Here is a 27203-nt window from a genome sequence, read left to right as displayed (position 1 = left end):
AAGTTTAAGCTGTTCTGCTGGCCCTACCTATGGTCTTATTTGCATTAACTTTACCTGGGTCCTCCATAGAAAAAGCTTGTCAGAACTAGGAAAATCTCCCCCCATCTTTGTCAACACAAAGCATAAAGTGAGCATTTAGGCAAGGTGGTTTGAGTAGGAGTGGGGTCAGCAAGTGGTGGGAGATGAGACTGGAGAAATCATCAGGAGCCAGATCATGGAGGGTCTTCTAGGCATGTTAAAGAGTTTATATTACATGTGGAGGGCATCAAGGAGCCACTGAAATGTACTATTTAAGAAAGTGGCATGATCCAGTGGCATGCTGGAGTGGACTCAACAGCATCTCATGGAAGTCAGCTGTATTAATCTCTTTCCAATTCTGTGTTCAGTGACATTACATTGGTAGTTTGAAATTGCTCATATTGGGAGAATTTACACCAAATAAATTGGCAAACACTACAAATCAGTGTCAACTTTTTTTTTTTCTTCAGAGAGTTAGTAGTTAAACATTTACCAGCATATCATTGCATGGTTAGGTTAGTGTTTTAGAAAGATAGCTAGCCAGTTTGGGTAATGACACTAGAAGGAGGAAAGCCAGTTTGAGGCTATTACATTTCAAGTGAGAGATTATTAGGCCTTATTGGCCAGGTAGAGTAGAGGGACACACTGGAGAGAATTAAGGGATTGAATGGTTACTAATTGGATGTGGAATTTCTTTGGGTTACAGGATTGATGGTGGTGCCATCCACTGAAGTGGGAAATCCATGAGGGGAGCAAGATTGAAGTAAATGGGAGTGAGTTCCCCTTTTGACATGTTGAATCTGACCTGAGATGTTCAGTTGTGATATCAGTCAAGCAGATGGCACAGATATACGTTCATTAGTTTTAGCATTATAGAGGACTAGGAGTTACTATACTGAGTCCCAATATTCAAATGGATTTGGAATTGACTTTGTTTAATGATGGAGGACTTTAGAATTTCCATCCATCTTACCCACTCACTCCCATCAAACATATTCTTTCTTTCTCTGATGTTGGACATTAAAGCCTGGAAATCTCCATCTGACCCCAAGGCCTTCAGTTGCTCTGTAATAAGTAATTTTTATTTATACCTAGATTTAAATATGAGTACCTTTGCCTTTTTAGACAGTACATTATTTGGAATTTATTTACATCTTCTTCCCAAGAAAGCACCTTAGGTGAACTGCCCAGGTTTAGCTCGGCTTTCACTATGAAACTTAATCATCTCTGGGGTGAATAGTGAGGAAAACCTTTCCATAACCTGTGTTATACAGCTCCATAACATCCCCCAAGGAGGCAAGGGGAAGATAAAATTTTAAACAAGAGGCATCAAATAGAGGTGAATACTATGAAGATCACTTATCATGAAGGCTTTTAAGCTGAAGTGGATCATGGCACATCAGAAAGGAACACTTCAAATCAGTTGAAGATGCATTTCATGTTATTACTCTGCTTGGCTTATGCATCAATTCACATTAAGGCAGTCATCCTTAGATCTTGATATCTGGGGGAAATGTCAAAAGCCATCATGTTATGGATGATTTAATTTTTAATTTTTTCTCCCAAATCATTTTTATAAGCTATCTTTGTGTGCCTTCTTTTGGTCCTGAGCCTGTTTCAGCTTATTTTAGTTATTATTGAGATAAAATTTTTATTCAGTGAAACACACAGATCTTAAATATATAATCATAAATGTGTATGTGCCCAATACATGAAGAAAACACTGATAGAATTAAAGAGAAAAATAGACAATTTCACATAGGGGCAAATGTAACACGCCTCTCATAGCAACTGATAGAATGACTAGACAAAAATCAGTAAGGATACAGAAGGTAGGAACAACAATGTCAATCATCTTGATCTAATTGACATTTATAAATCTTTATAGCCAACAATAGACTTCTTTTCAAGTTCGCATAGAATGTTCACCAAAATAGACCACATATTAGGCCAAAAAAATTCAAGAGATTGAAATCTTACCAAGTATGTTAACTGAACACAAATAAATTAAATTAGAAATAAACAAGATATTTAGAAAAGTCCCAAATACGGAAAGTTAAACAACATATTTAAAATAATTCATCAATCAAAGAAGAAATCACAAAATAAATTAGAAAATATTTTTAATTGATAATGAAAATAAAACATATCAAAATCTGTGGGATACAGCTAAAGCCATGCTTAGAAGGAAATTTATGGCTTTAAATATTTGAAAAGAAGAAAGGCCTTTTTTAAAAAAAATCTGAGTTTCTAGCTAAATAAACAAGAAAAGGAATCAATGGAATAGAGATGGACAAATAATAAAGAAAATTAATGAAACCAAAAGCTGATTCTTTGAAGGGATCAATAAAATTGACAAATCTTGAGACATTGAGACAGTTGATGAAGAAAAAAAAGAGAGAAAACACGAACTATCAATATCAGGAATAAAAAGGAGATATTATATAGGTCTTACAGATATTAAAAGAATAAGAGAATATTCTGACCAACTTTATGCCAATACATTTGACAACTAGATAAAATGGACAAATTCCTTTAAAAATGCAACTTACCAAGTGGACATAGGGAGAAATAGAAAATCTGAATAGTTCTTCATGTATTAGAGAAGTTAAATTCATAACAAAAAACCTTCCTATAAAGAAAACTCCAGACCCAGGTTATTTCAATGGTAAATTTTATCAAAATTTAAGGAAGAAATAATTCTGATTTAAAAAAAAAAGACTTTCACAAGTTAAAGGATGAGGGATGGCTTCCCAACTCATTTTCTGATGTTAGCATAGCCTTGATTCTGAAACCCAACAAAATACAGTAAAAGAAAAGAAAACTACAAACCAATATCCGAAATGAACATGGACAAAAAATTCCTTAAAAATATAAGCAATTTAAATCCAGCGATATATAAGAAAGATGATACCTCATTAACAAGTAAGGTTTTCTTCAAAAAACAAAAGGTTGTTTAACATTTGAAAATTAACCAATTTAATTAATAACATTAACAGAACAAAGGGAAAATATTACATCAATAGGTGCTATTCTGGTTTGCTAAAGCTGCCAGAAATGCAATATAGCAGATATGGGTTGATTTTTATAAAGGGGATTTATTACATTACAAATTTACAGTTCTAAGGCCAAAGAAGTGTTCAAACTAAGGCATCAATAAGAGGATACCTTCACTGATGAAAGGCCAATGGTCCCCGGAATATCTCTGTCAGCTGGGAAGGCATGTGGCTGGTGTCTGCTGGTCCTTTGCTCCCGGGTTCTGGTTTTAAAATGGGTTTCTCCAAAATGCCTCTGGGCTTTTGTCTCTCTTAACTTCTCTCTTTCAGCTCCTATGCATCCTTGCTTGTTTTCCTGGGGTATTTCTCTCTAAGCGTCTCAGGTTCCTCTCTTAGCTTCTCCAGGAAAAACTCTGGGCTTCATGTCTTAGCTTAGCATCTACAAATGTCTTTCTGTCTCAGTCAAAATCCCAACAGTGTTTTTCATATAAATTGGCAAATTTATTCCAAAATTTTTAAGAAAAAGCAATTTTAAAAAAGAACAAAATTTGAGGATTCACATGGTGCCAGTTTGAATATATTATGTCCCCCCAAACCTCATTACCTTTGATGTAATCTTGTGTGTGCAGACATATCAGTGTTGATTAGATTGTAATTCTTTGAGTGTTTCCATGAGATGTGCTCCACCCAACTGTGGGTGATGATTCTGACTGGAAAATTTCCATGGAGGTGTTACCCCACCCATTCAGGGTGGATCTAAATTAAATCACTGGAGCCATATAAATGAGCTGACAAACAGAAGGAACTCAGTGCAGCCAAGAGTGACATTCTGAAGAGGAGCTACAGCCAAGAGGGACACTTTGAAGAATGCACAGAACCTGAGAGAGGAGCTGCAGATGAGAGACAGTTTGAAGACAGCTGTTGAAAGCAGACTTTTGCTCTGGAGAAGCTAAGAGAAGACAAATCCCCCCAAAGAGCAACTGAGAGTGACATTTTTGAGGAACTGCAGCCTAGAGAGGAATATCCTGGGAGAAAGCCATTTTGAACCCAGAACTTTGGAGCAGACACCAGCCATGTGCCTTCTAAGCTAACAGAGGTTTTCCGGACACCATTGGCCATCCTCCAGTGAAGTTACCCAATTGCTGATGTGTTACCTTGGAAACTTTATGGCCTTAAGACTGTAACTGTATAACCAAATAAACCTCCTTTATAAAAGCCAATCCATCTCTGATGTTTTGCTTTCCGGCAGCATTAGCAAACTAGAACACACATTATCTGATTTTTTTGGGTGTTATAGAGCTACCTAATCAAGAGAATGTGATATTGGCATAGGATAGATCAATAAATCAGCAGAAAATAAATAGATTCTCTCTCTCTCTCTCTCTCTCTCTCTCAATTTTATTTTCAACAAAAGTGCAAAGTCCCTTTAATGGAGAAAGGAATGTATTTTCTCTTTATAATGCTGGACAACTAAATATTTGTTTGGAACAAAAATGACATTGATTCCAACCTCACATCACACATTAATTTAAGATAGAACATAGACCTAAGCATAGAAGCTAAAACAATAAAGCATCTAGAAGAAGTTAGGAGAATGTCTTCATAACCTTAAGGCAGGCAAAGATTTCTTATGACAGAAAAAGAACAAACTGTAAAAGAAAAAATTAATAAATTGGATTTCATCAAAATTAAAAATTTTCACTCATCAAAAGACATCATAAAGAAAATGAAAAGACCAGTCACAGTTTTGGAGAAAACGTTCAAAATACAAAAATCTAACAAAGGACTTGTATCCAGAATAATAAAGCATTCCTACAAATCTATAATAAAAAAAGAGTCCAATTTTTCAAATGAACAAAATATTCAAACAGACTCTAATTTTGGGTAAGCACATTGACCCATTAGAAAAGAAAATATTTTAAAATCACTTTTCCTTCCTAAGGGAAGTGGGACTCCATGTCTTTCTTCCCTACCTGGATGTTGGTTTGTCTGACTCTCTCCCTGCTCCACATGGCCTGAACGTGCTCTGTGATTTGGGAGTCTCTGCCCCAGTAAGCAGCAGTACAGTTCAGTAGTCAAGGTCTTGGGCTCTGCATCCAGCATGCCCATGTACTTCCCATATTATCTAGAGTCTGTCCTTCATTGCATTGAACCTCAGTTTCCTCATGAGTGTAATAACAGAATCTTCTTCATAAGGCTGTTGTGAGAATTAAATGAGTTTTCAGTAAATTTATGTAAATCTTTTAGCATAGAGCCTGGCACATAAGTGCTCCCTAAATGTTAGCAATCATTATCATCATAACAATTAAAACCATTACTGTAAGAACACAAGCATGCAGCAACGGGAACCCCTTGTGCCTGGGTTGCCAGTGATGTACTGACTTACTGTGTCACGAAAGGACTCAAGCCCTTTTCCTGAGACTCCTAGAACGCCATAGATGGCCCTCATGTGCCCTTGGTGAAGTCTCTCCAGGGAGATGGTCAAAGTTTGATAAATTCTCCACTAAACTAGGAGAAACTGATGTGGGGATTCCATGGAGCTCTGAGTAGAAAATGGGTCTCCTGTTGAATTAAATCCAACCATGTCCAGACTACCCTACCTCTGGTTTATCTCTCAAATCTGCCCTTTCTTCTCCAGCCCCACTCAAACTGCCATTTTCCAGGCCACTATCCCTTGTTTGTATTATAAAAATGGCCTGTTAACTGTTCTACTCTTTCTGTTCTCCATGTGCCTCTGGATGACCTTTTCAAATATAGAACAGACAACTCTTATGTTACAATACCCTCATGGAAGCAATTTGGTCATAGGTTTTGAGACATTGAGAATATTCTCCTTCTAGGAATCTATCCGAAAAAAATAAAAAATTCAGCTAATGATTTATGCACAGAGATGGTCATTATAACACTATAACAGAATAAAGCAAAAACAAATAGGAGGATGGTTGGTTATCCTCTTTAATACAATCATTTTCAAAGAGATTTTCATGTCATGGGGAAATGTTTATAATACTGTGAAAAAAGTAGGTCACACCGAGAGATGAGAAGCAGAACATAGTTTTTTGTGGTTTTGGGGTGGCTGGGAGGACAAAAACTGTACTTAAGGCAGTCCAAGGATAAGGGCCCTGGTAAATATCACAGACTTTCAGCTATTCAGAGAACTGTAAGGGTGAGTCAGAAATACACTAATACATGCAAAGACTGACATTCAGTTTTGAATCAGCTCAATCCTCAATAGGCTTTGGATGATCTTCCACTGCCCTAGCTGCCTGTCAGAAGCAAAGGTAATCCACTCTGAAGCAACATAGCTTCATCCAGAGCTTCAAATTACCTCTATAATTTTTTTGTATACACAGTGCCAGGCATTCAATAAAAAATTACCAGGCTAGCAAAAAGGTAAGAGTTTACTGAAAATTAAGAGAGAGTGAAGAGAAGAAGAGAAGAGAAGAGAAGAGAAGAGAAGAGAAGAGAAGAGAAGAGAAGAGAAGAGAAAAATGGACCTACAGGAAATCCAGATATTGGAACTATCAGGCACCAACTTTAAAATAACTATGATTAAATGATAAGAAGGAGAATTCCAGCAGAGACCTGGAAACTCTAAAAAAGAATCAAATTGAAATTTTAAAACTAAAGACATAAATTAAGAATTCATTACTGGGTTTAACAGCAGATTAGACACAACTGAATAGAAAAATTAGTAAACTAGAAATCAGGTCAAAAGAAAATATACAAATTGAAGCACACTAAAACAAAAGGATGGAAAATATAAGTGTGTGAGAGACATATGGTTCATGGCAAAAGGCCATAGAACACTATATATCATCTGAATTACTTAAGTGATATGCAGAGATTTAAAGCAATACATAATATTAAAATTACTAACTCCACGGGTTGGAATTTGAGATATATTTTAGTCACTTAGTCATTTTTTCTGTATTTTGAAAATTTTCTATAATCAGTATGTATGATGTTTACAATGAAGAAAAGGGTTGATTTCCCTCTCCCCTCAAATTCATCCATGTTTACAATAACATTTCTCAGTAATTTTAGAGAATCCTAGTTTCTTTGACTAGGATGTTCTGAGAAGAAAGCATTCTGCAATGAAATGAGTTTGGGAAATACTGTATTCAACAGGATTAACACAGTTATCTTCTTGTTTTTAATTGTTCATTACTCATTTATTTACTTACTTGTCACTATCAGACTTCTCAGAGTCTTTACTGTAGTGCATTTTGAAGCATCCAGAGAGGAACAGGGTATTCAGTATATTTTGGCACAAAATTCTCTCATCACAGAGTGTTTCATGGGACCAGAGATCCAGGAAAACTCCTAGGAAAATGCTGGTCTTTGGGGCAAAACCCTAACTTCTGTAGCCCAGCATTCTAGGTCCTGTTGGTCACATCTTCTCCCTTTGCTGGGCCTGTGATCCAGCCATCCGGACCATTCTCGGTAACCTTCCTGTAATTAGGTCTTTGAGCCTCCTGTCTCTTCTGTCTGGAATAAGCCCACCTCTGCCCCTTGGCCCATTTATCCCATCAGCAAACTCCTACTGGTGCTTTGAACATGTAACAGAAATCTAGCCTCAGCTGTGAAGCCTGGCGCACCTCCTCGTCACTCCATCAGCACTTCGAACACGTCTCCAGCAGCACACTGAGCACCTTATGGCCTCCTGGTCTTAATACGCATCTCTTCCACAGGACCTGGGATTAGACCTGCCATAGAGTGGGCGGCAATGCATGTTTGATGAATGAATGAATGAATGAATGAATGAATGATGCCAGCTTCATAGCTAAATTTGTCTTTTCTCCAACAGGACAGCAAATATTTTTCAAGTAATGTTTATTTCTTTCTGATATAGAGACATTTATGTGCTGATTGTAGGAATTTTGGGATGTCAAGAAAAGTATGACAAAAAATAAAATCATTCATTATCTTACTACCCAGAGATAACCAGTGTTAACATGTTAATTTATATACTTTCAGACTTTAAAAAGACAAATGTATGCATATTTTATAAAGATGGATTAATTTTATATACACAATTTAATATCCTGATTTTCTCACCTATTATTACATTATGCTTTTCAATGTAATGAATATTATTTCAAAACAAAATTTTGCATATTTCATAAAGTTAATATGTCATATTTATAGCTATTTCCAATAATTCTTTGATGAAAATTTTTGTACATAACTCTTGGTCTGCATTTCTGATTTTTTCCTCAAGACAGTCCTAAAACTGAAATTTCTAAATCCAAGTATATGAATATTGTAACATCTCATGATACATATTGTTATGTGCTTTCCATTTGTTGATATTATTAAATGAATTAATATATGTAACATTTTAACATCTGTGTATCATATATAAATGTTCAGTAAATAGAACATTCATCTAACAAATATATTGAGCACTGCCCCAGAAAGGTAGAACCAATTAAACTGTTACCAGCAGTGAAAGTAGATGTCTGGTAGTCTTACCAGTAGCATCATTTTTTCTAAAATTTGCTACTTTTATAGATAAGAAATGATATTTCACTGATTCAATTCACATTTATCAATAATAATTTTCATATGATTATAGCTGAACACCAAACTTTAATCCTTCCTATCTCCTTCCCCCCTTTTTAGTGGTCACTATTTCCTGCCTTTTGCTCATCCTAATTCATCTTCCCCAGTTTACCAGCTTCTTTCTCCCCCTGGCTTTTCCTGTGGAATGTTCATTCACTCACCCATAAAATACTTGTTGCAGGTTAATGTGTGGGAATAGGATGCTAGGAGCTGAGGATACAGCAGTGAACTGGGCAGTCATGGTCCCTGCCTCGTGGAACATGAGATCTAACAGGAATTCACTGGGAATTATTATTATGAGAGGTACAGAGTGTTTGGAACCCTAACTCACCCTGGGGGCTCAAGAAGAGGCTTCTTTGAAGAGCTGCAGTTGAAGCAAAGACGCGACTAATGAACAGGAGTTAACAGGATAAAGGGGTCACTAGATGTAGGGTCGGGTTTAGGTGGGGGAGGGGAGAGGGTGTTTCGGTTTAAGGGAACAACATGTGTGGAAGCCCTGAAAGGGGAGTGTACAGCACCATCAAGGCAATGAGAGAAGTCCAGTTTACTTGACTCAGCCATCCCAATTTTTCTACAATCTGCATACCTGACATAAGCACACAGCCCCTTGTAAGTCATGAACATGGCATTTACTCCTTCCTCCTTCCTGGGCTGGGAGCCCTCCAATGTCAATGCCTTTACCCTTCTCTCCAGCTAACATAATACCCTGTGTGGTTTTCAGAAGGTAGTGAACCTTTCTCAAGATTCAGCCATAGAACACATCACAGGCCTGTTCTCTTTATTTCAATAAAAGACTTCTAATGGCTCAGATACCTTCTCTTTTGTTAACCACCTAGACCCTAGAATAAATGGGAACTAAAGGACTGATGCCCCTGGAAGCTATTTCATGATCTGGTTCTGTCAGTCAAATGCCAGGCTGTCCCCCAACGGCCTGTGTAGAGTTGGAAGTTGGGACAGAGGGGGAGTGTGTACTGGTGTTGCTGGGTCATGTGAATGAGTGTTTGGGATACTGACTGCATCATGACTCTTGTTTCTCTGACCCCCAGCTATTCTTCTGGGGACTCATTCTGGGGCCCTGCCCCAGCCTGTCACCTTGAGGAAAGCCCTCTTCACGTCCTTGTTCCGGAGGCTGTATATGACAGGGTTGAGGAAGGCTGAGATGACATTGTAGAATACAGCCAGTTTCTTGTCCTCTTCTGGGGAGGCCTCAGAGCCAGGCCTCATGTACATGACCATGGCTGGAACACAGAACATGGTGACCACAGTGATGTGGGAGGCACACGTGGAGAAGGCCTTGAGCCGCCCCTGGGCTGAGCGGATCCTCAAGATGGCAATGAAGATGTTGACATAGATGACAAGGATGAGAGAGAGTGGGACCAGGATGACACTAAAGCCAAGAATGAAGTCTATCTGGTCATTGACTGAGGTATCTGCACAGGCCAGCTTCAAGACTGCAGGGACTTCACAGAAGAAGTGGTTTATCTTGTTGGGGCCACAGTAGGGCAGATGCATGGCAAAGACAGTGTAGATAAGAGCAGCTATAACACCCCAGAGTCCACAGAAGATGACCATTATCCCACATAGCCAAGTACTCATGATGACCTTGTACCTGAGTGGGTGGCAGATGGCCACATACTTGTCTATAGACATGATGGCAAAAAGCCAGGACTCAGTAATGCCTAACATCAAGAAAATGTACATTTGGGCCACACATCTGGCAAAAGAGATGGTCTTCTTCTGGCTGGCCATATGTGCCAACATCTGGGGTACAGTTGTTGTGGTATAGCCCAGATCCAACAAGGAAAGGATGCCAATAAAGAAGTACATGGGTGTATGGAGGTGAGAGTCCAGACAGATGAGGATGGCAATCAAGCCATTGCCCAGAATGATCAACAGGTAGGTGATCAGGAAGCCAGGGAAGAGCAGAGCAGTGGTCCAGGGACTGAGGGAGAAGCCCAGAAGGATGAATTCAGTCACAGAGGACTGGTTGGACTCTTGCATTTTGTTCTACTTCTTAATGAAGGATAAAAAAGGCATCTATTCAGAAAGGGCACACCTACGCAATGAGTCAAGTCTGGGTTTTTGATGGGGTTCGGAAAGTGGTCAGTGTGAAAGTATGATGAAACCCCATGTTTCCCCCCAAACAAGACAGCCTATTTTACCTGTTCTTGTTCACTGCCACCATCCCCAGGAAATTGTGAAAAGGGCTTCCACATCTAGTCCAGGCTCTGCTTCTGACCCACCAGGAATTACCAGTCTCAGCCTCAGTTTCCTCAGCTGTCAGATGAAAGCACTGAGATAGCTGATCTCTAATTCCCCTTAGCATTCCTCTCTTCTTAGTAGAGCATTTAACTTGCATTTGTGCAGTCAGGGATTTTGAAATAAACAACAGTGTATAGATTATGAAATATCTTTAATTTCAGGGTCTTGACACAGTGGGAGAACCCACTTGGTCCTGTTGAAGACGTTGATCTATTTCTCCACTTTAATTTACCCTCAGTCTGTCCCCAGGCCAAGATAGCTCTCTGCCTGCCCACCCACCCTACCTCAAGCTATGCTGTATTAGAAGAAACACTGAATTCTAAAACCTGGTTTTATAATTTAATATGTGAACAACCTTTAGCAAGTCCTTTATCCTTTTCCCATCCCCTGATCCTAGTTTCCTCAAGAATGAAATGAGAATAATTACTTCTTTTTACAGGTTTGCTTCAAGGATTGAATGATATTTGGCTTGAAAAGCACCATGCGGAAATAAATCTTAGTTATATATCTGTATGGCGCTCCATACACAGGACTGGATATCAGGTCCAAGCTATGGAAGCAAACATCCTTAGAAGTCACTCCATCGTGCTTGATGCCCACAATCAATTCCCACTCTCCGACATGTCTATCCTTCATTGTTTCTCTCCACTAAAGCCAACATTCTTTTCACTGTCTTTTAGTTTCTTCCTGACTCTTAGCTCTTTCTCAACTGAATCTCCCTGCCCTCAATTTCTTCATGGAGAACAGGGAAATAACATCCTCACTGAAAGGATGTAATATGTGTGGTACACCTTTGATACTAAGGGAATGGAAGCAGTCTTGATGCTGCAATATTCCTCCTGCCCCTAGCACCAATTCATCTAACCCCAAACCACTTACTCTTTCATCTGCTTTTTCTCACTTGTATCACCAAAATGAGCCTTCACAAGAACTTGTGTCTACTTTCAGTACTTTAGATGGTTCTTTGACCTTGGCCCAAAGAACTGCACACTGCTTGACCATCCTCTATGCCTGGCATTTTGCCAAGACCTTCATAGACATTATCAGATAGCTGGAAAACAATGATTTTTATTTAATCCCTATCTCTCACCAAAGGGCCTCTGTAGGTCACTTTGTCTCCCTAGGTTGTCCTCAGTTTCTTTATCTGTATAAAAGATAATGGTGTTTGGGCCGGGTGGTTGGCAGGGAGGGAAGCTGCATGGCAGAATGCAAAGGGCACAGGATTTAGAGACAGTGGGTTCTGTTTGATTCTGGCTCTGACTTTACTAGCTACATGATCTTGGGCTGACATCTCACTTCTCTAGACCACATTTATCTCACCTGTAAAATGGGAAAAAACATATCTACCTTGCAAGTCACATCCTTCCTGAGAGGAAGCAGCACAAAGATGTGAGAATATTCTACCTTGGGGCCAATGGTGTGAAAATGTCCCAACTTTTTATTGTTTACACATAGCCAATAAAAGACGTGTTCTTTAAGAACCTGGCATTAAAGAGCATTTAACCTGGTTGAACTATGAGGGTAAGCTGAAGACTGTCTGTAAACCAGTGAAGTGTGTGCCTGGGTGTTGTTCTACAACTGGGAACTTGAGTCAGAGATCCAGCCTTCCTGAACCCCTGAGTCCCTCATCATTTCTCCCCCGTCTCTCCTGAGGGTGTACAAAAGCCGCTACAAAGTGCTTGGGAAAAATTGCCTGACTCTCAGGGATAGGAACCAGAAGGCCCCATGAGAGGGAGAAACAAGGGTGACACATTATCTACCATGATGAGCCCAGCCTCTGTGCCTCCATTTGGGCCAAAGATACAGAATTCACTTTTGGTCAGTGCCTTACAAAATAACTTGATATTCATTCTCTCCTTGAGCCTCACAACCACTCTGTGAGAAGGATAGGGCAGACATCAATGTCTCCATCTCACAGATGGAGAAACGGAGGCTCGGAGAGGGAATTATGGGAAAAACTATGTCTCACTCATTTTTTTGGCAGCAATAAGGTTTCCCACATGAAACAAATCTGTAGCTAACTAATTTAAGTTTTTAATTTACTGAAATGTTTTCTGTCCTTGATTCTTAGGAGGGAAAAGGCAAAGCATAGGGCCATCTCCCCAATGCCTCTCACTCTCTTCCCTCCCCTCAATCTCACTGTCAATGCACAGTTCAGACCCTTGGCCTCTCCCTCTGTCATCTCAGTTTCATCTCAGTCCTCCAGCTGGACTCCTGCCCAGCCCATTATCTGCACTGGCCATCACAGTGCTCTTTCTAAAGCTAAAATCTGTCCAGGCCACTCCTTGGCTTTAAAACCCTCAATGGCTCCCTCGTCTAAGGAAAAAATCCAAGAGCATTAGACCACACCCAGTCTTCACTCCCTAAGGCCAGGCTCAGTTTGGTCACCAGGCTCCAGAGCAGGTAAGTGGGTTCAGGCACTTTAGAGAGATCACTGGCTGCAGGAATTGAAATAGAAAGCACCACGGCAGCCCAGAGAAGACATGGAAGATGACTAACAGTAGGAAGGAGATACCCCATGGCCACAGTGGAAGTTTGTGGCAGGAGACTAGGACCAGGACTCTTGGCTATAGCTGGCCAGCTCCCTGGGCTCTGTCTGAGCTCATGGCAGATCCAAGCTAACTTGGAAATTCTGCAGGTCACATACATCCCCCCTGAGCAGCTGGGCTCTACTGTGCATGACTTTATTTTGTTTCCTACTGTAATCTCATTGCTTAGTACAGAGTCTGGCACATACTAGGACCCAATAAATGCTTACAGAATACCAGGAAACCAGAATAAGAAAGATAGGGGAGGTTACAGGCATCCTCTCTCTCCCTACACTTTTCTCTCTTGTTCCCCAGAGGCCAGGAGAAAAATAACTGTGTCTGGAGGTCTCAAGAGCCCCTCAGGAGAAACTAGGGGACAAGTAGGGATAGAGGAGGGTTGAGAGACTGGGTGCCAAGTGTTATGAATCTTCCTACCATTTCACTCAACTCCTGTCCAGATAATAGTATTAATAATAATAATAATAATAATAATAATAATAATAATAATAGCAGCTTATGGTTTCCAGGCACTATGATATATGCTTTACATGCATTATTTTATTTTTTCCCTACAACTGGGGTGACTGCTGAAAGACTTAACAACAAATATGGGTACCTTCCAATCAGAAAGCACCTGCCATAAAGAACAGGTAAAGTTGTACCAGAATGCCTACAAGCTGAACATCAGCCCTGCACAAAGCCACCCCATGAAGCAGGTTTTATTAGTTTTCCCATTTTACAGATAAGGAAAGAGGTGATGGGACTTGCCCAGGCTCACGGTTTGCAGTTGACTCCAAAGCCTGTGCTGTAACCACTAGGCAGTTCTGCCTCTCTGAGCATCTGTGACAAGAAGGCGGTTGGGCTGACTTGCCCGAACACAGGTCCTCCCTCTTCCGTTCCGTCTTCCTCCCCTCCCAGCCCCCACCACTTACTAGCTCACTTGCTCTCTGATTATCTGCCTCTCCAGGGTGGAAGCTGAAATGAAAGGGGACAAGAAGAGTAGAAATTGTGGTCAAAGAAGCAGAGCAAGTGAAGCTGGGGTAGGCGGCAGATCAGGCCCAATAGAAATTCCCCAAAGGTGCAGATGCAGGGAGGGGACAATGCCAGCCTTGTTCCTGAGGCTGCTGGTGCCCCCTCCAGGCACAGTGACATGGCCATCTGCTAGCCCTGCCTGAGCCTGCAAGTCCCCCTCTGCCCTTCATACCATGAGGGGAATGGGCATCACGTATGGGAGGTCAGAGGCTAGGCTGGTGGTGTGAGAGCTGCTCCTTTCCCACATGTCCTCCTCCCTGCCCATGTCCAGAACAGCCCCTGAATCTTCACTGCTCTGGGAAGAGGAGAGAAGGTTGGCTCTGGGGCACAAGGGAAGCAGGGTGTAGCCTCTCTGAGGGATGGGGATCTGCTATGACAGGGGATAGATGCAGTGAGCCACGGGAGCCTGGAAGGACTGGGAGAATCTGGGAGTTGGAAGAGAGAAGAGGGGTAGAGGGGAACTCTGAAACGGCAGCTTTCCCATCTAAGTGTGCAAGGATGGAGTAGGGCACAGGCCAGAAGAGAGTCAGAGGGGCAGAATCAGAAGAATTGAAGGTACATGGATGGACAGAAAGGGAAACGCAGAGGACCACAGAAGCATGAAAGAACCCTCTTACCCTGGAAAGGGATCAAAACAGAGAGAGAATTCACAGTTCAGAGAGGAGTGGGCACTCCCTCAGGTGCCGCTAGCAGCTCCCACCTCCACTCACTTCACCATCTGGTGCTGGGCTGAAGGTGAAGCTGGGCAGTAGTCCAGAGCGAGCAGGCTCTGGGACTCGCTCTCATCTGCTCTGGGTTGCAGCCCTTCCTGAGCCCTCAATGACAACTTGAGGCTGGAAGCAATCTTGGTGAGTCCCCACCCTACCAGGGCAAAGATCTTCTCTGCAGCCTCACTAAGAAAGGATACTCCAGCTCCTGCTCTCATGCCCCCAAGGCATGTGTCTATTTCTCAAGGCAGTTTAATCTGTACTTAAGTGGCCTCGACCCTGCCTTTCAGAAAAAATCCTTTCTTAAACAGACTTAAATGCAAGTACTGGTCCCTTCTGACATGAGTGATGTGATTTTCAAAGCAACGCTCTCCCCCATACTCTACCCTCTGTCCTCACAGCTGTAACCACATTCTCCTTTTTCCTAGAACCCAATCATTGTTACAATGCAGTAGCCCTTACCTGTCCTTACCTTTCCTTATGAGGGGATGTGAGGCTGTTGCAGGTGGCTTCTCTTCTCCTGAAAAACCCTTCTCACCTGACCTCATACATTTTCCCCCAGCTGGATCCCCACCCCAACCCAACATCTCCAGTGCTAGGCAACAGCCCCAGCAGACATTTCTCACTGGCAGCCACAAGGGTGGCCCCACCCTTCTGTGCCCAGCATCTAAGGGATCCAAAAAACAACCTTGGCAGAAGCAACTGGTACAGCAGGAAACCCAGGGATTCAGTCAGACAGAATCGATCACTGTGACCTGGGCAAGTTATTTAGCTTCCCAGAGCCTCAGTTTCCTCTCTATAAAATGGAGCTGTGTTCTCTATATCATTACAATAGTAGCTATTTTTTTTTGAGTAGTCATTATGACATTTGATATGTACTAAATCCTTATAGTAATCCTTGCAGCATTATTATTCCCATTTTATAGACACAGAAATGGACACCCAGAGCATTGAGTAGCCTATACAGAAGTGGAATTATGAACCCAGGTCTGTCTGATGACACAGGCTGTACTCCTCAATAATACTGAATCCCAGTGTCATGATCCGGTACAGCCAAGCTGGTGGCAGAGAGCCATAAGCCCTCTTGGGTGGAAAGGCAAAGTTGCAGACAGAGGTGCCCAGGAGTGGGAGGTAGTTGACTAATGGGCTCTAGGCCCAAGAGGAACAATTTCTGGGGGCAGCAGGACTCCTCCAGGATTTCTGCTAAAGATATGCTCACTCTCCTGGAATAGAAAGGGAAAAGGGACAGAAACCAACATTTATTGGACATCTTCTATGTACCAAGCCTTTCACATGCATTATTTCTTTCAATTCTCCAACAACTCTGTGAGAGAAGTACATTATTTCTACTTTATAGATTTGGACTCTGATGTGTAGAGAGATTAAAAGACTTATCCAAGGTCAAACAGCTGTTTGAAGTAGCTAAGATTCCAATCAAGGGCTGCCTGATTTCAAATTTGTGCCTCTAATCCACTGTGCCTTCGAGAATGGGGGATTACATAGGAGGTGACACAAAGGGGGCATGGGTGGGGTGAGGAGGACAATCCCAGGGCCACCCAAACCTATAGCCTAGGAATGAGGCCTGCCCTCAGCTTTCCTGATGTCTGGGTCACCTGCAGAATGACCCCCTGAGTCAGGCCCCAGAATTTTCAGGAATCCTGAGATGTTCCTGAGGTGCAGGAAGTAGAGGCTGAGGATGGAGTAGAGAACCCCATTGTCAGTCCAGAGCTCACTCCACTGTGGATTCCTTTATGCCCAGGATAATCCCTCATAAATTTTTCCCTGCCTTCTGAGTTATAAAAGTAATCTATGCTCATCAAAAAAACTTATTAACCACTAAAAGGTAGAAAAAAGAAAATAATTACTCCATAGTTTCATTCAACAAAGAAAATTTCAGTTATGCCTCCAGGGTTTTTCTAATTTTTTTCTAAGCCTAAATGATATGGGTTTTTTTCACCTACTCAATATCACACTTAACATACAATTTTATTGGCAGATACTTGCTGGTTGGCGATCTATGCCCCCCTTCTTTGCTGATAGACCCACGTTCCTGCCAATAACGTTTAGGGCAATCAATGCATCAGGAACAGTCTGAGCCCAAAGGACACCCTTGTTTCCCCCTTCCCCAGAATCCCTTGCATCTTGGGGCAGGAATGAGCCTGGTCCTGCCAGCGAGACTTAAGGGGACTCACCTGAGGAAATTTTATGATACAATCCCTCCCCCCAAACTCCCTGTTTCTCACTTGAATGCAGATGTGTAAGTCTGGCCTTGGGCTGGCCACCTTGAGACCATGAGAATCACAGAGGATCAGAGATTAAAGAATCACCAAGATACCCTCACTAACATTATTAAGCTGTGCAGTAAGCAAGTAGCTGTGTACCTCAAGACTTCTTGTTATGTGAAAAAATATAAATTACTACATATTCCAAGCACTGTTAATTGGGTTTTCTGTTGCTTGCAGGCAGATCCTAATGGGTTAAGTAGTATGCCTTCTAAAAAAACTTTTGTTAAGCATTTTACCATTGACTGACATTGCTATTATTTTCAAATAATTGTTCAGCTATTTTTGGATGTAAGTTTTAGTCCTTGTTGTTGTCTGCCATTCTGCTATGACAAACACCACATAACTGGTTGGCTTAAACCATGGGGATTTATTGTCACATGATTTTGGAGGCTGGAAGACTTGCTTCCTCCCAGGATTGGTAGCATTCTGGCACTGTCTTGTCACAATCCCTGCCACTCCTTGTCTTGAAAGGAAAGCTGTCCTGATTCCACAGGTTAAGGACAATTGGAAGCTCTGTGTTTGGTACTTTCCTGGACTTGGTTCTATGTGCTCATTTCTTTGGATGATTTTAATACATATAATGTATCCTTTTAACTCTAAGAGCTTTCAGTGAGTTCTGTGAGTTCTTCTAGCAAATGATTAAACCTAGGGATGGTCTTGGGTATGCCCTAATCTCAGAGTTTGTGTCAGAAGTGAGGATAGTCTTGTGAACTGTTTCCTAACTTTCACAAAATGCATAATAAAGATTGGGAAGTCAATGAAATAGAAAATAGGAAAAAAAATAGAGAAAATCAATGAAACAAAAAGCTATGTTTTGTTTTGAGAAGATAAATAATATTGATAATACTATGGCTATATTGATCAGGAGATTTCCAAAATTAGGAATGAAAATGGTAACATCTCTGTAGATTCTGCAGATATTAAAAGGATAATAAGGGGATATTATGAAAAACTTTATTCCAATAAGTTAGATAAGTTGGATAAAATGGACAAATTTCATTTAGAGATACTAACCCCAAGGCTCATTCAAAAATAAATATATAACCTATATGGCCATAGCCATAGCCATAGCTATGGCTATGACCATTTTCAAAACTGGATGAGTAGTTACAACCTTTCCACAAAGAAAACTCCAGATCCAGATGGATTCACTTGTGAATTCTACCAATAATTTAAGGAAGAAATACTTCCAATTCTGCACAAACTCTTCCAGATAATTTAAGAGAAGGGGATAAAACCCACCTCATTCTATGAGGCTTACCTCACTCCAATACCAAAACCAAGCAAAGATACTACGAGAAGAGAAAAAGAAGATCCATATTGCTTATGAACATAGGTACAAAATTTCTTAAAATTTTGAAAAATTGAGTCCAATAATATGTGAAAAGGTTAATATACCATGACCAAGTGTTAGGTGATGGAAAACTAAGTGAAGAGTCAGAAAAGTGTGCTAGAAAGAAACAGGCATCAGAGGAACCCAGGTCTGGGCTCAAGCCCCATCTCAACTACTTCAGCTGTGTAATATCAAAGAAATAAAAATGACATGATGATGGGGGAGCGGGGCAAGATGGTGGATTGGTGAGGTGTATGTTTTAGTTACTCCTCCAGGGAAGTAGGTAGAAAGCCAGGAACTGCGTGGACTGGACAATGCAGAGCAATCTGACTTTGCGCATACTTCATACAACACTCATGAAAATGTGGAACTGCTGAGATCAGCAAAATCTGTAAGTTTTTGCGGCCAGGGGACCCACACCCCTCCCTGCCAGGTTCAGTCCCATGGGAGGAGGGGCCATCAGTGCTGGGAAGGAGAAGGGAGAACTGCAGTGGCAGCTCTTATCAGAAACTCATTCTACTGATCCAAACTCCAACCACAGACAGACTGAGACCAGACACCAGAGAATCTGAGAGCAGCCAGCCCAGCAGAGAGGAGATAAGCATAGCAAAAAACAGCAAGGAAAACTCAAAAATAAAAGCGGAGGCTTTTTGGAGTTCTGGTGAACATAGAAAGGGGAAGGGCAGAGCTCAGGCCCTGAGGCTCATTTGCAAATCCCAAAGAAAAACTGATCTCTCTGCCCCCTGGATCTTTCCTTGATAGCCCTAATTGCTTTGTCTCTTAGCATTTCAATAACACATTAGATCTGCCAGGAGGGCCCTTTTTTTATTTTATTTTTTATTTTTTTTTCCTTTTTCTAGAACAATTACTCTAAGAAGCCCAATACAGAAAGCCTCAAAGACTTGCAATTTTGGCAGGTCAAGACAAGAGCAGAACTAAGAGAGCTCTGAGACAAAAGACAATAAGCCAGTGGCAGAGAAAATTCACTAAACACCACAACTTCCCAAGAAAAGGGGGGCGTCCACTCACAGCCATCATCCTGGTGGACAGGAAACACTCCTGCCCATTGCTGGCCCCATAGCCCAGAGCTGCCCCAGACAACCAAGAGTGACAGAAGTGCTTCCAATAACATGCATACACCACAAAATTGGGCGCGGACATTAGCCTTCCCTGCACCCTCAGCTGCTTGTCCCAAAGTTGGGAAGGTGGAGCAGTGGGAATTAACAAGCCCCATTCAGACATCATTTCAGCAGACTGGGAGCCCCCCTACACAGACCAGCAGCTCAGAACTGCCCTGGGGGGATGGCACTCACCTGTGACATAGCACAGTCATCCCTCAACAGAGGACCAGGGGGTGCAAGGCCTGGAAGAGGGTCCCAGTCACAAGTCTCAGGGGCCACATGCCAATACCAAGGACTTGTGGGTCAGCGGCAGTGACAAACTGTGGCAGGACTGAACTGAAGGATTAGACTATTGCAGCAGCTTTAAAACTCCAGGAACACCAGGGAGATTTGATTGTTAGAATCGCCCCCCCTCCCTGACAGCCCAGACACACGCCCCTTATACACGGCAGGCAACACCAACTACACACACAAGCTTGGTACACCAATTGGATCCCACAAGACTTATTCCCCCACTCACCACAGAGGCAAAGCAGGGGAGAACTGGCTTGAGGGGAACAGGTGGCTCGTGGATGCCACCTGCTGGTTAGTCACAGAAAGTGTACTCATGAAGCTGTAGATCTGATATATTAGAGATAAGGATTTCAATTGGTCTACAAATCCTAAAAGAACCCTAACAAGTTAAGCAAATGCCAAGAAGCCAAAAACAACAGAAAATTTTAAAGCATATGAAAAAAAAGATGATATGGATAACCCAAGCCCAAGCACCCAAATCAAAAGATCAGAGGAGACACAGTATCTAGAGCAACTAATCAAAGAACTAAAGATGAATGATGAGATCATGGCACGGGATATAAAGGACATCAAGAAGAGCATGGAACAGGATATAAAGGACATCAAGAAGACCCTAGGAGTGCATAAAGAAGACATTGCAAGACTAAATAAAAAAATAGATGATCTTATGGAAATTAGAGAAACTGTTGACCAAATTAAAAAGTTTCTGGATACTCATAGTACAAGACTAGAGGAAGTTGAACAATGAATCAGTGACCTGGAAGATGACAGAACGGAAAATGAAAGCACAAAAGAAAGAATGGGGAAAAATAAAAAAAAAATCGAAATGGACCACAGGGATATGATAGATAACATAAAACGTCCAAATATAAGACTCATTGGTGTTCCAGAAGGAGAAGAAAAGGGTAAAGGTCTAGGAAGAGTATTCAAAGAACTTGTTGGGGAAAACTTCCCAAATCTTCTAAACACCATAAATACACAAATCATAAATGTCCAGCAAACTCCAAATAGAATAAATCCAAATAAACCCACTCCAAGACATACTCTGATCACACTGTCAAATACGGAAGAGAAGGAGCAAGTTCTCAAAGCAGCAAGAGAAAAGCGATTCACCACATACAAAGGAAAGAGCATAAGACTAAGTAGTGACTACTCAGCAGCCACCATGGAGGTGAGAAGGCAGTGGCATGACATATTTAAAATTCTGAGTGAGAAAAATTTCCAACCAAGAATACTTTATCCAGCAAAGCTCTCCTTCAAATTTGAGGGAGAGCTTAAATTTTTCACAGACAAACAAATACTGAAAGAATTTACTAACAAGAGACATGCCCTACTGGAGATACTAAAGGGAGCCCTACAGACAGAGAAACAAAGAAAGGAGAGAGAGACATGGAGAAAGGTTCAGTACTAAAGAGATTCAGTATGGGTACATTAAAGTGTATTAATCGAGAGAGGGAAAAATATATACAGCAAACATAAACCAAAGGATGAGATGGCTGATTCAAGAAATGCCTTCACATTTATGATGTTGAATGTAAATGGATGAAACTCACCAATTAAAAGATATAGATTCGCAGAATGGATCAAAAAAAATGAACCATCAATATGCTGCATACAAGAGACTCATCTTAGACACAGGGACACAAAGAAATTGAAAGTGAAAGGATGGAAAAAAATATTTCATGCAAGCTACAGCTAAAAGAAAGCAGGTATAGCAATATTAATCTCAGATAAAATAGACTTTAAATGCAGGGATGTTTTGAGAGACAAAGAAGGTCACTACATACTAATAAAAGGGGCAATTCAACAAGAAGAAATAACAATCATAAATGTTTATGCACCCAATCAAGGTGCCACAAAATACATGAGAGAAACACTGGCAAAACTAAAGGAAGCAATTGATGTTTCCACAATAATTGTGGGAGACTTCAACACATCAGTCTCTCCTATAGATAGATCAACCAGACAGAAGACCAATAAGGAAACTGAAAGCCTAAACAATCTGATAAATGAATTGGATTTAACAGGCATATATAGAACATTACATCCCAAATCACCAGGATACACATACTTCTCTAGTGCTCACAGAACTTTTTCCAGAATAGATCATATCCTGGGACATAAAACAAGGCTCAATAAATTTAAAAAGATTGAAATTATTCAAAGCACATTCTCTGACCACAATGGAATATAATTAGAAGTCAATAACCATCAGAGACTTAGAAAATTCACAAATACCTGGAGGTTAAACAACACACTCCTAAGCAATCAGTGGGTTAAAGAAGAAATAGCAAGAGAAATTGCTAAATATGTAGAGACAAATGAAAATGAGAACACAACATACCAAAACCTATGGGATGCAGCAAAAGCAGTGCTGAGGGGGAAATTTATAGCACTAAATGCATATATTAAAAAGGAAGAAAGAGCCAAAATCAAAGAACTAATGGATCAACTGAAGAAGCTAGAAAATGAACAGCAAACCAATCCTAAACAAAGTAGAAGAAAAGAAATAACAAGGATTAAAGCAGAAATAAATGACATAGAGAAGAAAAAAATAATAGAGAGGATAAATAACACCAGAAGTTGGTCTTTGAGAAGATCAACAAGATTGACAGGACCCTAGCTAGACTGACAAAATCAAAAAGAGAGAAGACCCATATAAACAAAATAATGAATGAGAAAGGTGACATTACTGCAGATCCCAAGGAAATTAAAAAAATTATAAGAGGATACTATGAACAACTGTATGGCAACAAACTGGACAATGTAGAGGAAATGGACAATTTCCTGGAAACATATGAACAACCTAGACTGACCAGAGAAGAAACAGAAGACCTCAATCAACCCATCACAAGCAAAGAGATCCAATCAGTCATCAAAAAGCTTCCCACAAATAAATGCCCAGGGCCAGATGGCTTCACAGGGGAATTCTACCAAACTTTCCAAAAAGAATTTACACCAATCTTTCTTAAACTCTTTCAAAACATTGAAGAAAATGGAACACTACCTAACTCATTTTGTGAAGCTAACATCAATCTAATACCAAAACCAGGCAAAGATGCTACAAAAAAGGAAAACTAACGGCCAATCTCCCTAATGAATATAAATGCAAAAATCCTCAACAAAATACTTGCAAATTTAATTCAAAGACACATTAAGAAAATCTTACACCATGACCAAGTGGGGTTCATTCCAGGCATGCAAGGATGGCTCAACGTAAGAAAATCAATCAATGTATTACAACACATTGACAAATCAAAAGGGAAAAATCAAATGATCATCTCAATAGATGCTGAAAAAGCATTTGACAAACTCCAACATCCATTTTTGATAAAAACACTTCAAAAGTTAGGAATTGAAGGAAACTTCCTCAATATGATAAAGAGCATATATGAAAAACCCACAGCCAGCATAGTACTCAATGGTGAGAGACTGAAAGCCTTCCCTCTAAGATCAGGAACAAGACAAGGATGCCCGCTGTCACCACTGTTATTCAACATTGTGCTGGAAGTGCTAGCCAGGGCAATCCGGCAAGACAAAGAAATAAAAGGCACCCAAATAGGAAATGAAGAAGTTAAACTGTCATTGTTTGCAGATGATATGATCTTATAGCTGGCAAACCCTGAGAAACCGACGATACAGCTACTAGAGCTAATAAACAAATTTAGCAAAGTAGCGGCATACAAGATTAATGCACATAAGTCAGTAATGTTTCTATATGCTAGAAATGAACAAACTGAAGAGACACTCAAGAAAAAGATACCATTTTCAATAGCAACTAAAAAAATCAAGTACCTAGGAATGAACTTAACCAAAGATATAAAAGACCTATAAAAAGAAAACTACATAACTCTACTAAAAGAAATAGAGGGGGACCTTAAAAGATGGAAAAATATTCCATGTTCATGGATAGGAAGGCTAAATGTCATTAAGATGTCAATTCTACCCAAACTCATCTACAGATTCAATGCAATCCCAATCAAAATTCCAACAACCTAATTTGCAGACTTGGAAAAGATAGTTATCAAATTTATTTGGAAAGGGAAGATGCCTCGGATTGCTAAAGACACTCTAAAAAAGAAAAACAAAGTGGGAGGACTTACACTCCCTGACTTTGAAGCTTATTATAAAGCCACAGTTGTCAAAACAGCATGGTACTGGCACAAAGACAGACAAATTTATCAATGGAATTGAATGGAGAATTCGTAGTTAGACCCTCAGATCTATGGCCGACTGATCTTTGATAAGGCCCCCAAAGTCACTGAACTGGGTCATAATGGTCTTTTCAACAAATGGGGCTAGGAGAGTTGGATATCCATAACCAAAAGAATGAAAGAGGACTCCTACCTCACCCCCTACACAAAAATTAACTCAAAATGGACCAAAGATCTCAATATAAAAGAAAGTACCATAAAACTCCTAGAAGATAATGTAGGAAAACATTTTCAAGACCTTGTATTAGGTGGCCACTTCCTAGACTTTACACCCAAAGCACAAGCAACAAAAGAAAAAATAGATAAACGGGAACTCCTCAAGCTTAGAAGTTTCTGTACCTCAAAGGAATTTCTCAGAAAGGTAAAGAGGCAGCCAACTCAATGGGAAAAAATTTTTGGATACCATGTATCTGACAAAAGACTGATATCTTGCATATATAAAGAAATCCTACAACTCAATGATGATAGTACAGACAGCCCAATTATAAAATGGGCAAAAGATATGAAAAGACAGTTCTTTGAAGAGGAAATACAAATGGCCAAGAAACACATGAAAAAATGTTCAGCTTCACTAGCTATTAGAGAGATGCAAATTAAGAACACGAGATACCATCTCACACCAATTAGAATGGCTGCCATTAAACAAACAGGAAACTACAAATGTTGGAGGGTATGTGGAGAAATTGGAACTCTTATTCATTGTTGGTGGGACGATGTAATGGTTTAGCCACTCTGGAAGTCAGTCTGGCAGTTCCTTAGAAAACTAGATACAGAGTTACCCTTCGATCCAGCGATTGCACTTCTTGATATATACTCGAAAGATCTGAAAGCAGTGACACGAACAGATATCTGCACGCCAATGTTCATAGCAGCATTATTCACAATTGCCAAGAGATGGAAACAACCCAAATGTCCTTCAACAGATGAGTGGATAAATAAAATGTGGTATATACACACGATGGAATACTACGCGGCAGTAAGAAGGAACGATGTCGTGAAACATATGACAACATGGATGAACGTTGAAGACATAATGCTGAGTGAAATAAGCCAGGCACAAAAAGAGAAATATTATATGCTACCACTAATGTGAACTTTGAAAAATGTAAAACAAATGGTTTATAATGTAGAATGTAGGGGAACTAGCGATAGAGAGCAATTAAGGAAGGGGGAACAATAATCCAAGAACAGATAAGTTGTCATGGGTAAATTTAACATTCTGGGAATGCCCAGGAATGACTATGTTCTGTTAATTTCTGACGGGTATAGTAGGAACAAGTTCACAGAAGTGTTGCTATATTAGGTTACTTTCTTGGGGTAGAGTAGGAACATGTTGGAAGTAAAGTGGTTGTCTTAGGTTAGTTGTCTTTTTCTTACTCCCTTGTTATGGTCTCTTCGAAATGTTCTTTTATTGTATGTTTTTTTTAATTTTTTATTTTCATACAGTTGATTTAGAAAAAAGTTTAAAAAAAAAAAAACAAGGAAAAAAATATGCAGAGCCCCCTTGAGGAGCTGGTGGAGAATGCAGGGGTATTGGCCTGCCCTACCTCGATGGTTGCTAAGATGACCACAGACATAGGGGACTGGTGGTTTGATGGATTGAGCCCTTTACCACGGGATTTGCCCTTGGGAAGACTGTTGCTGCAAAGGAGAGGCTAGGCCTCCGTATAATTGTGCCTAAAAGCCTCCTCCCGAATGCCTCTTTGTTGCTCAGATGTGGCCCTCTGTCTCTAGCTAAGCCGACTTGGCAGGTGAAATCACGGCCCTCCCCTCTACGTGGGATCAGATACCCAGGGTAGTGAATCTCCCTGGCAACGTGGAATATGACTCCTGGGGAGGAATGTAGACCTGGCATCATGGGATGGAGAACATCTTTTTGACCAAAAGGGGGATGTGAAAGGAAATGAAATAAGCTTCAGTGGCAGAGAGATTCCAAACGGAGCCGAGAAGGCACTCTGGTGGGCACTCTTACGCACACTTTAGACAACCCTTTTTAGGCTCTACTGAATTGGGGTAGCTGGTGGTGGATACCTGAAACTATCAAACTACAACCCAGAACCCATGAATCTCGAAGACAATTGTATAAAAATGTGGCTTATGAGGGGGGACAGTGGCATTGAGGGGGCATGGGGATCACAGTCCCGTTTGTCTAGTTTGTGGATGGATGAGTGGAAAGGTGGGGGAAGGAAACAAACAAACAGACAGACAAGGACGCCGTGTTCTTTTTTACTTTAGTTGCTGTTTTTCACTTTAATTATTATTCTGGTTATTTTTGTGTGTGTGGTAATGAGGGTGTCGGGGATTGATTTTGGTGATGAATGTACAACTATGTAATGGTACTGTGAACAATCGAATGTACAATTTGTTTTGTATGACTGTGTGGTATGTGAATATATCTCAATAAAATGAAGATAAAAAAAATGACATGATGATGATGGGGATGATTATGATAATTTCTCCCGTGTCTTGAGCACATACTATGTGCATGATATTAGATACTCATACACCTCACCTCACTTAATTCTCAGAACAATTATGTGAGATTCATATTATTATCCAAATTTTACAATTTAAGAAACTGCTTAGGAAGGTTAAGTAGTTTGCTTGAGTTACTAGGAGAGACCAAATATACATTTGCACCCAAATCAGGATTCGATGAGATTAACAACTACTAGGTCTGCATAGTGTTGCTTGGCCAATTAGACATGCTCCATCTTCTTAAACTCCCTACTTGCTTATTTATTTATGGATATCCAGTCCCCTTTTGACTATTAAATCTCTGCTTTAGATTCCAAGGATGCCAGTTTCAAGAGGTTCATCATCTTTTGGGGAGGAAGGAAATTTC

The 27203-nt window shown here is 40.5% G+C and overlaps 1 protein-coding gene across 1 annotated transcript; it reads right to left on the bottom strand.

The window, feature by feature from the left end:
* Positions 1-9644: 9644 nt before the first annotated feature.
* On the bottom strand, positions 9645-10583 carry LOC119519617 (olfactory receptor 2A12-like). Its single transcript, XM_037817356.1, has one exon. It carries the CDS (start codon positions 10581-10583, stop codon positions 9645-9647), a length of 939 nt encoding a protein of 312 aa, XP_037673284.1.
* Positions 10584-27203: the final 16620 nt, after the last annotated feature.

Source organism: Choloepus didactylus, chromosome 2, assembly GCF_015220235.1.
Source record: "Choloepus didactylus isolate mChoDid1 chromosome 2, mChoDid1.pri, whole genome shotgun sequence".
In the NCBI taxonomy this organism is placed as follows: domain Eukaryota; kingdom Metazoa; phylum Chordata; class Mammalia; order Pilosa; family Megalonychidae; genus Choloepus; species Choloepus didactylus.
Note: the sequence above shows the minus strand (reverse complement) of the source record. Positions and strands in the feature narration are given on the sequence as shown.

Coding starts and splice junctions, on each gene's coding strand:
- LOC119519617 (XM_037817356.1), bottom strand. CDS start 10,583: ATGCAAGAGTCCAACCAGTCCTCTGTGACTGAATTCATCCTTCTGGGC.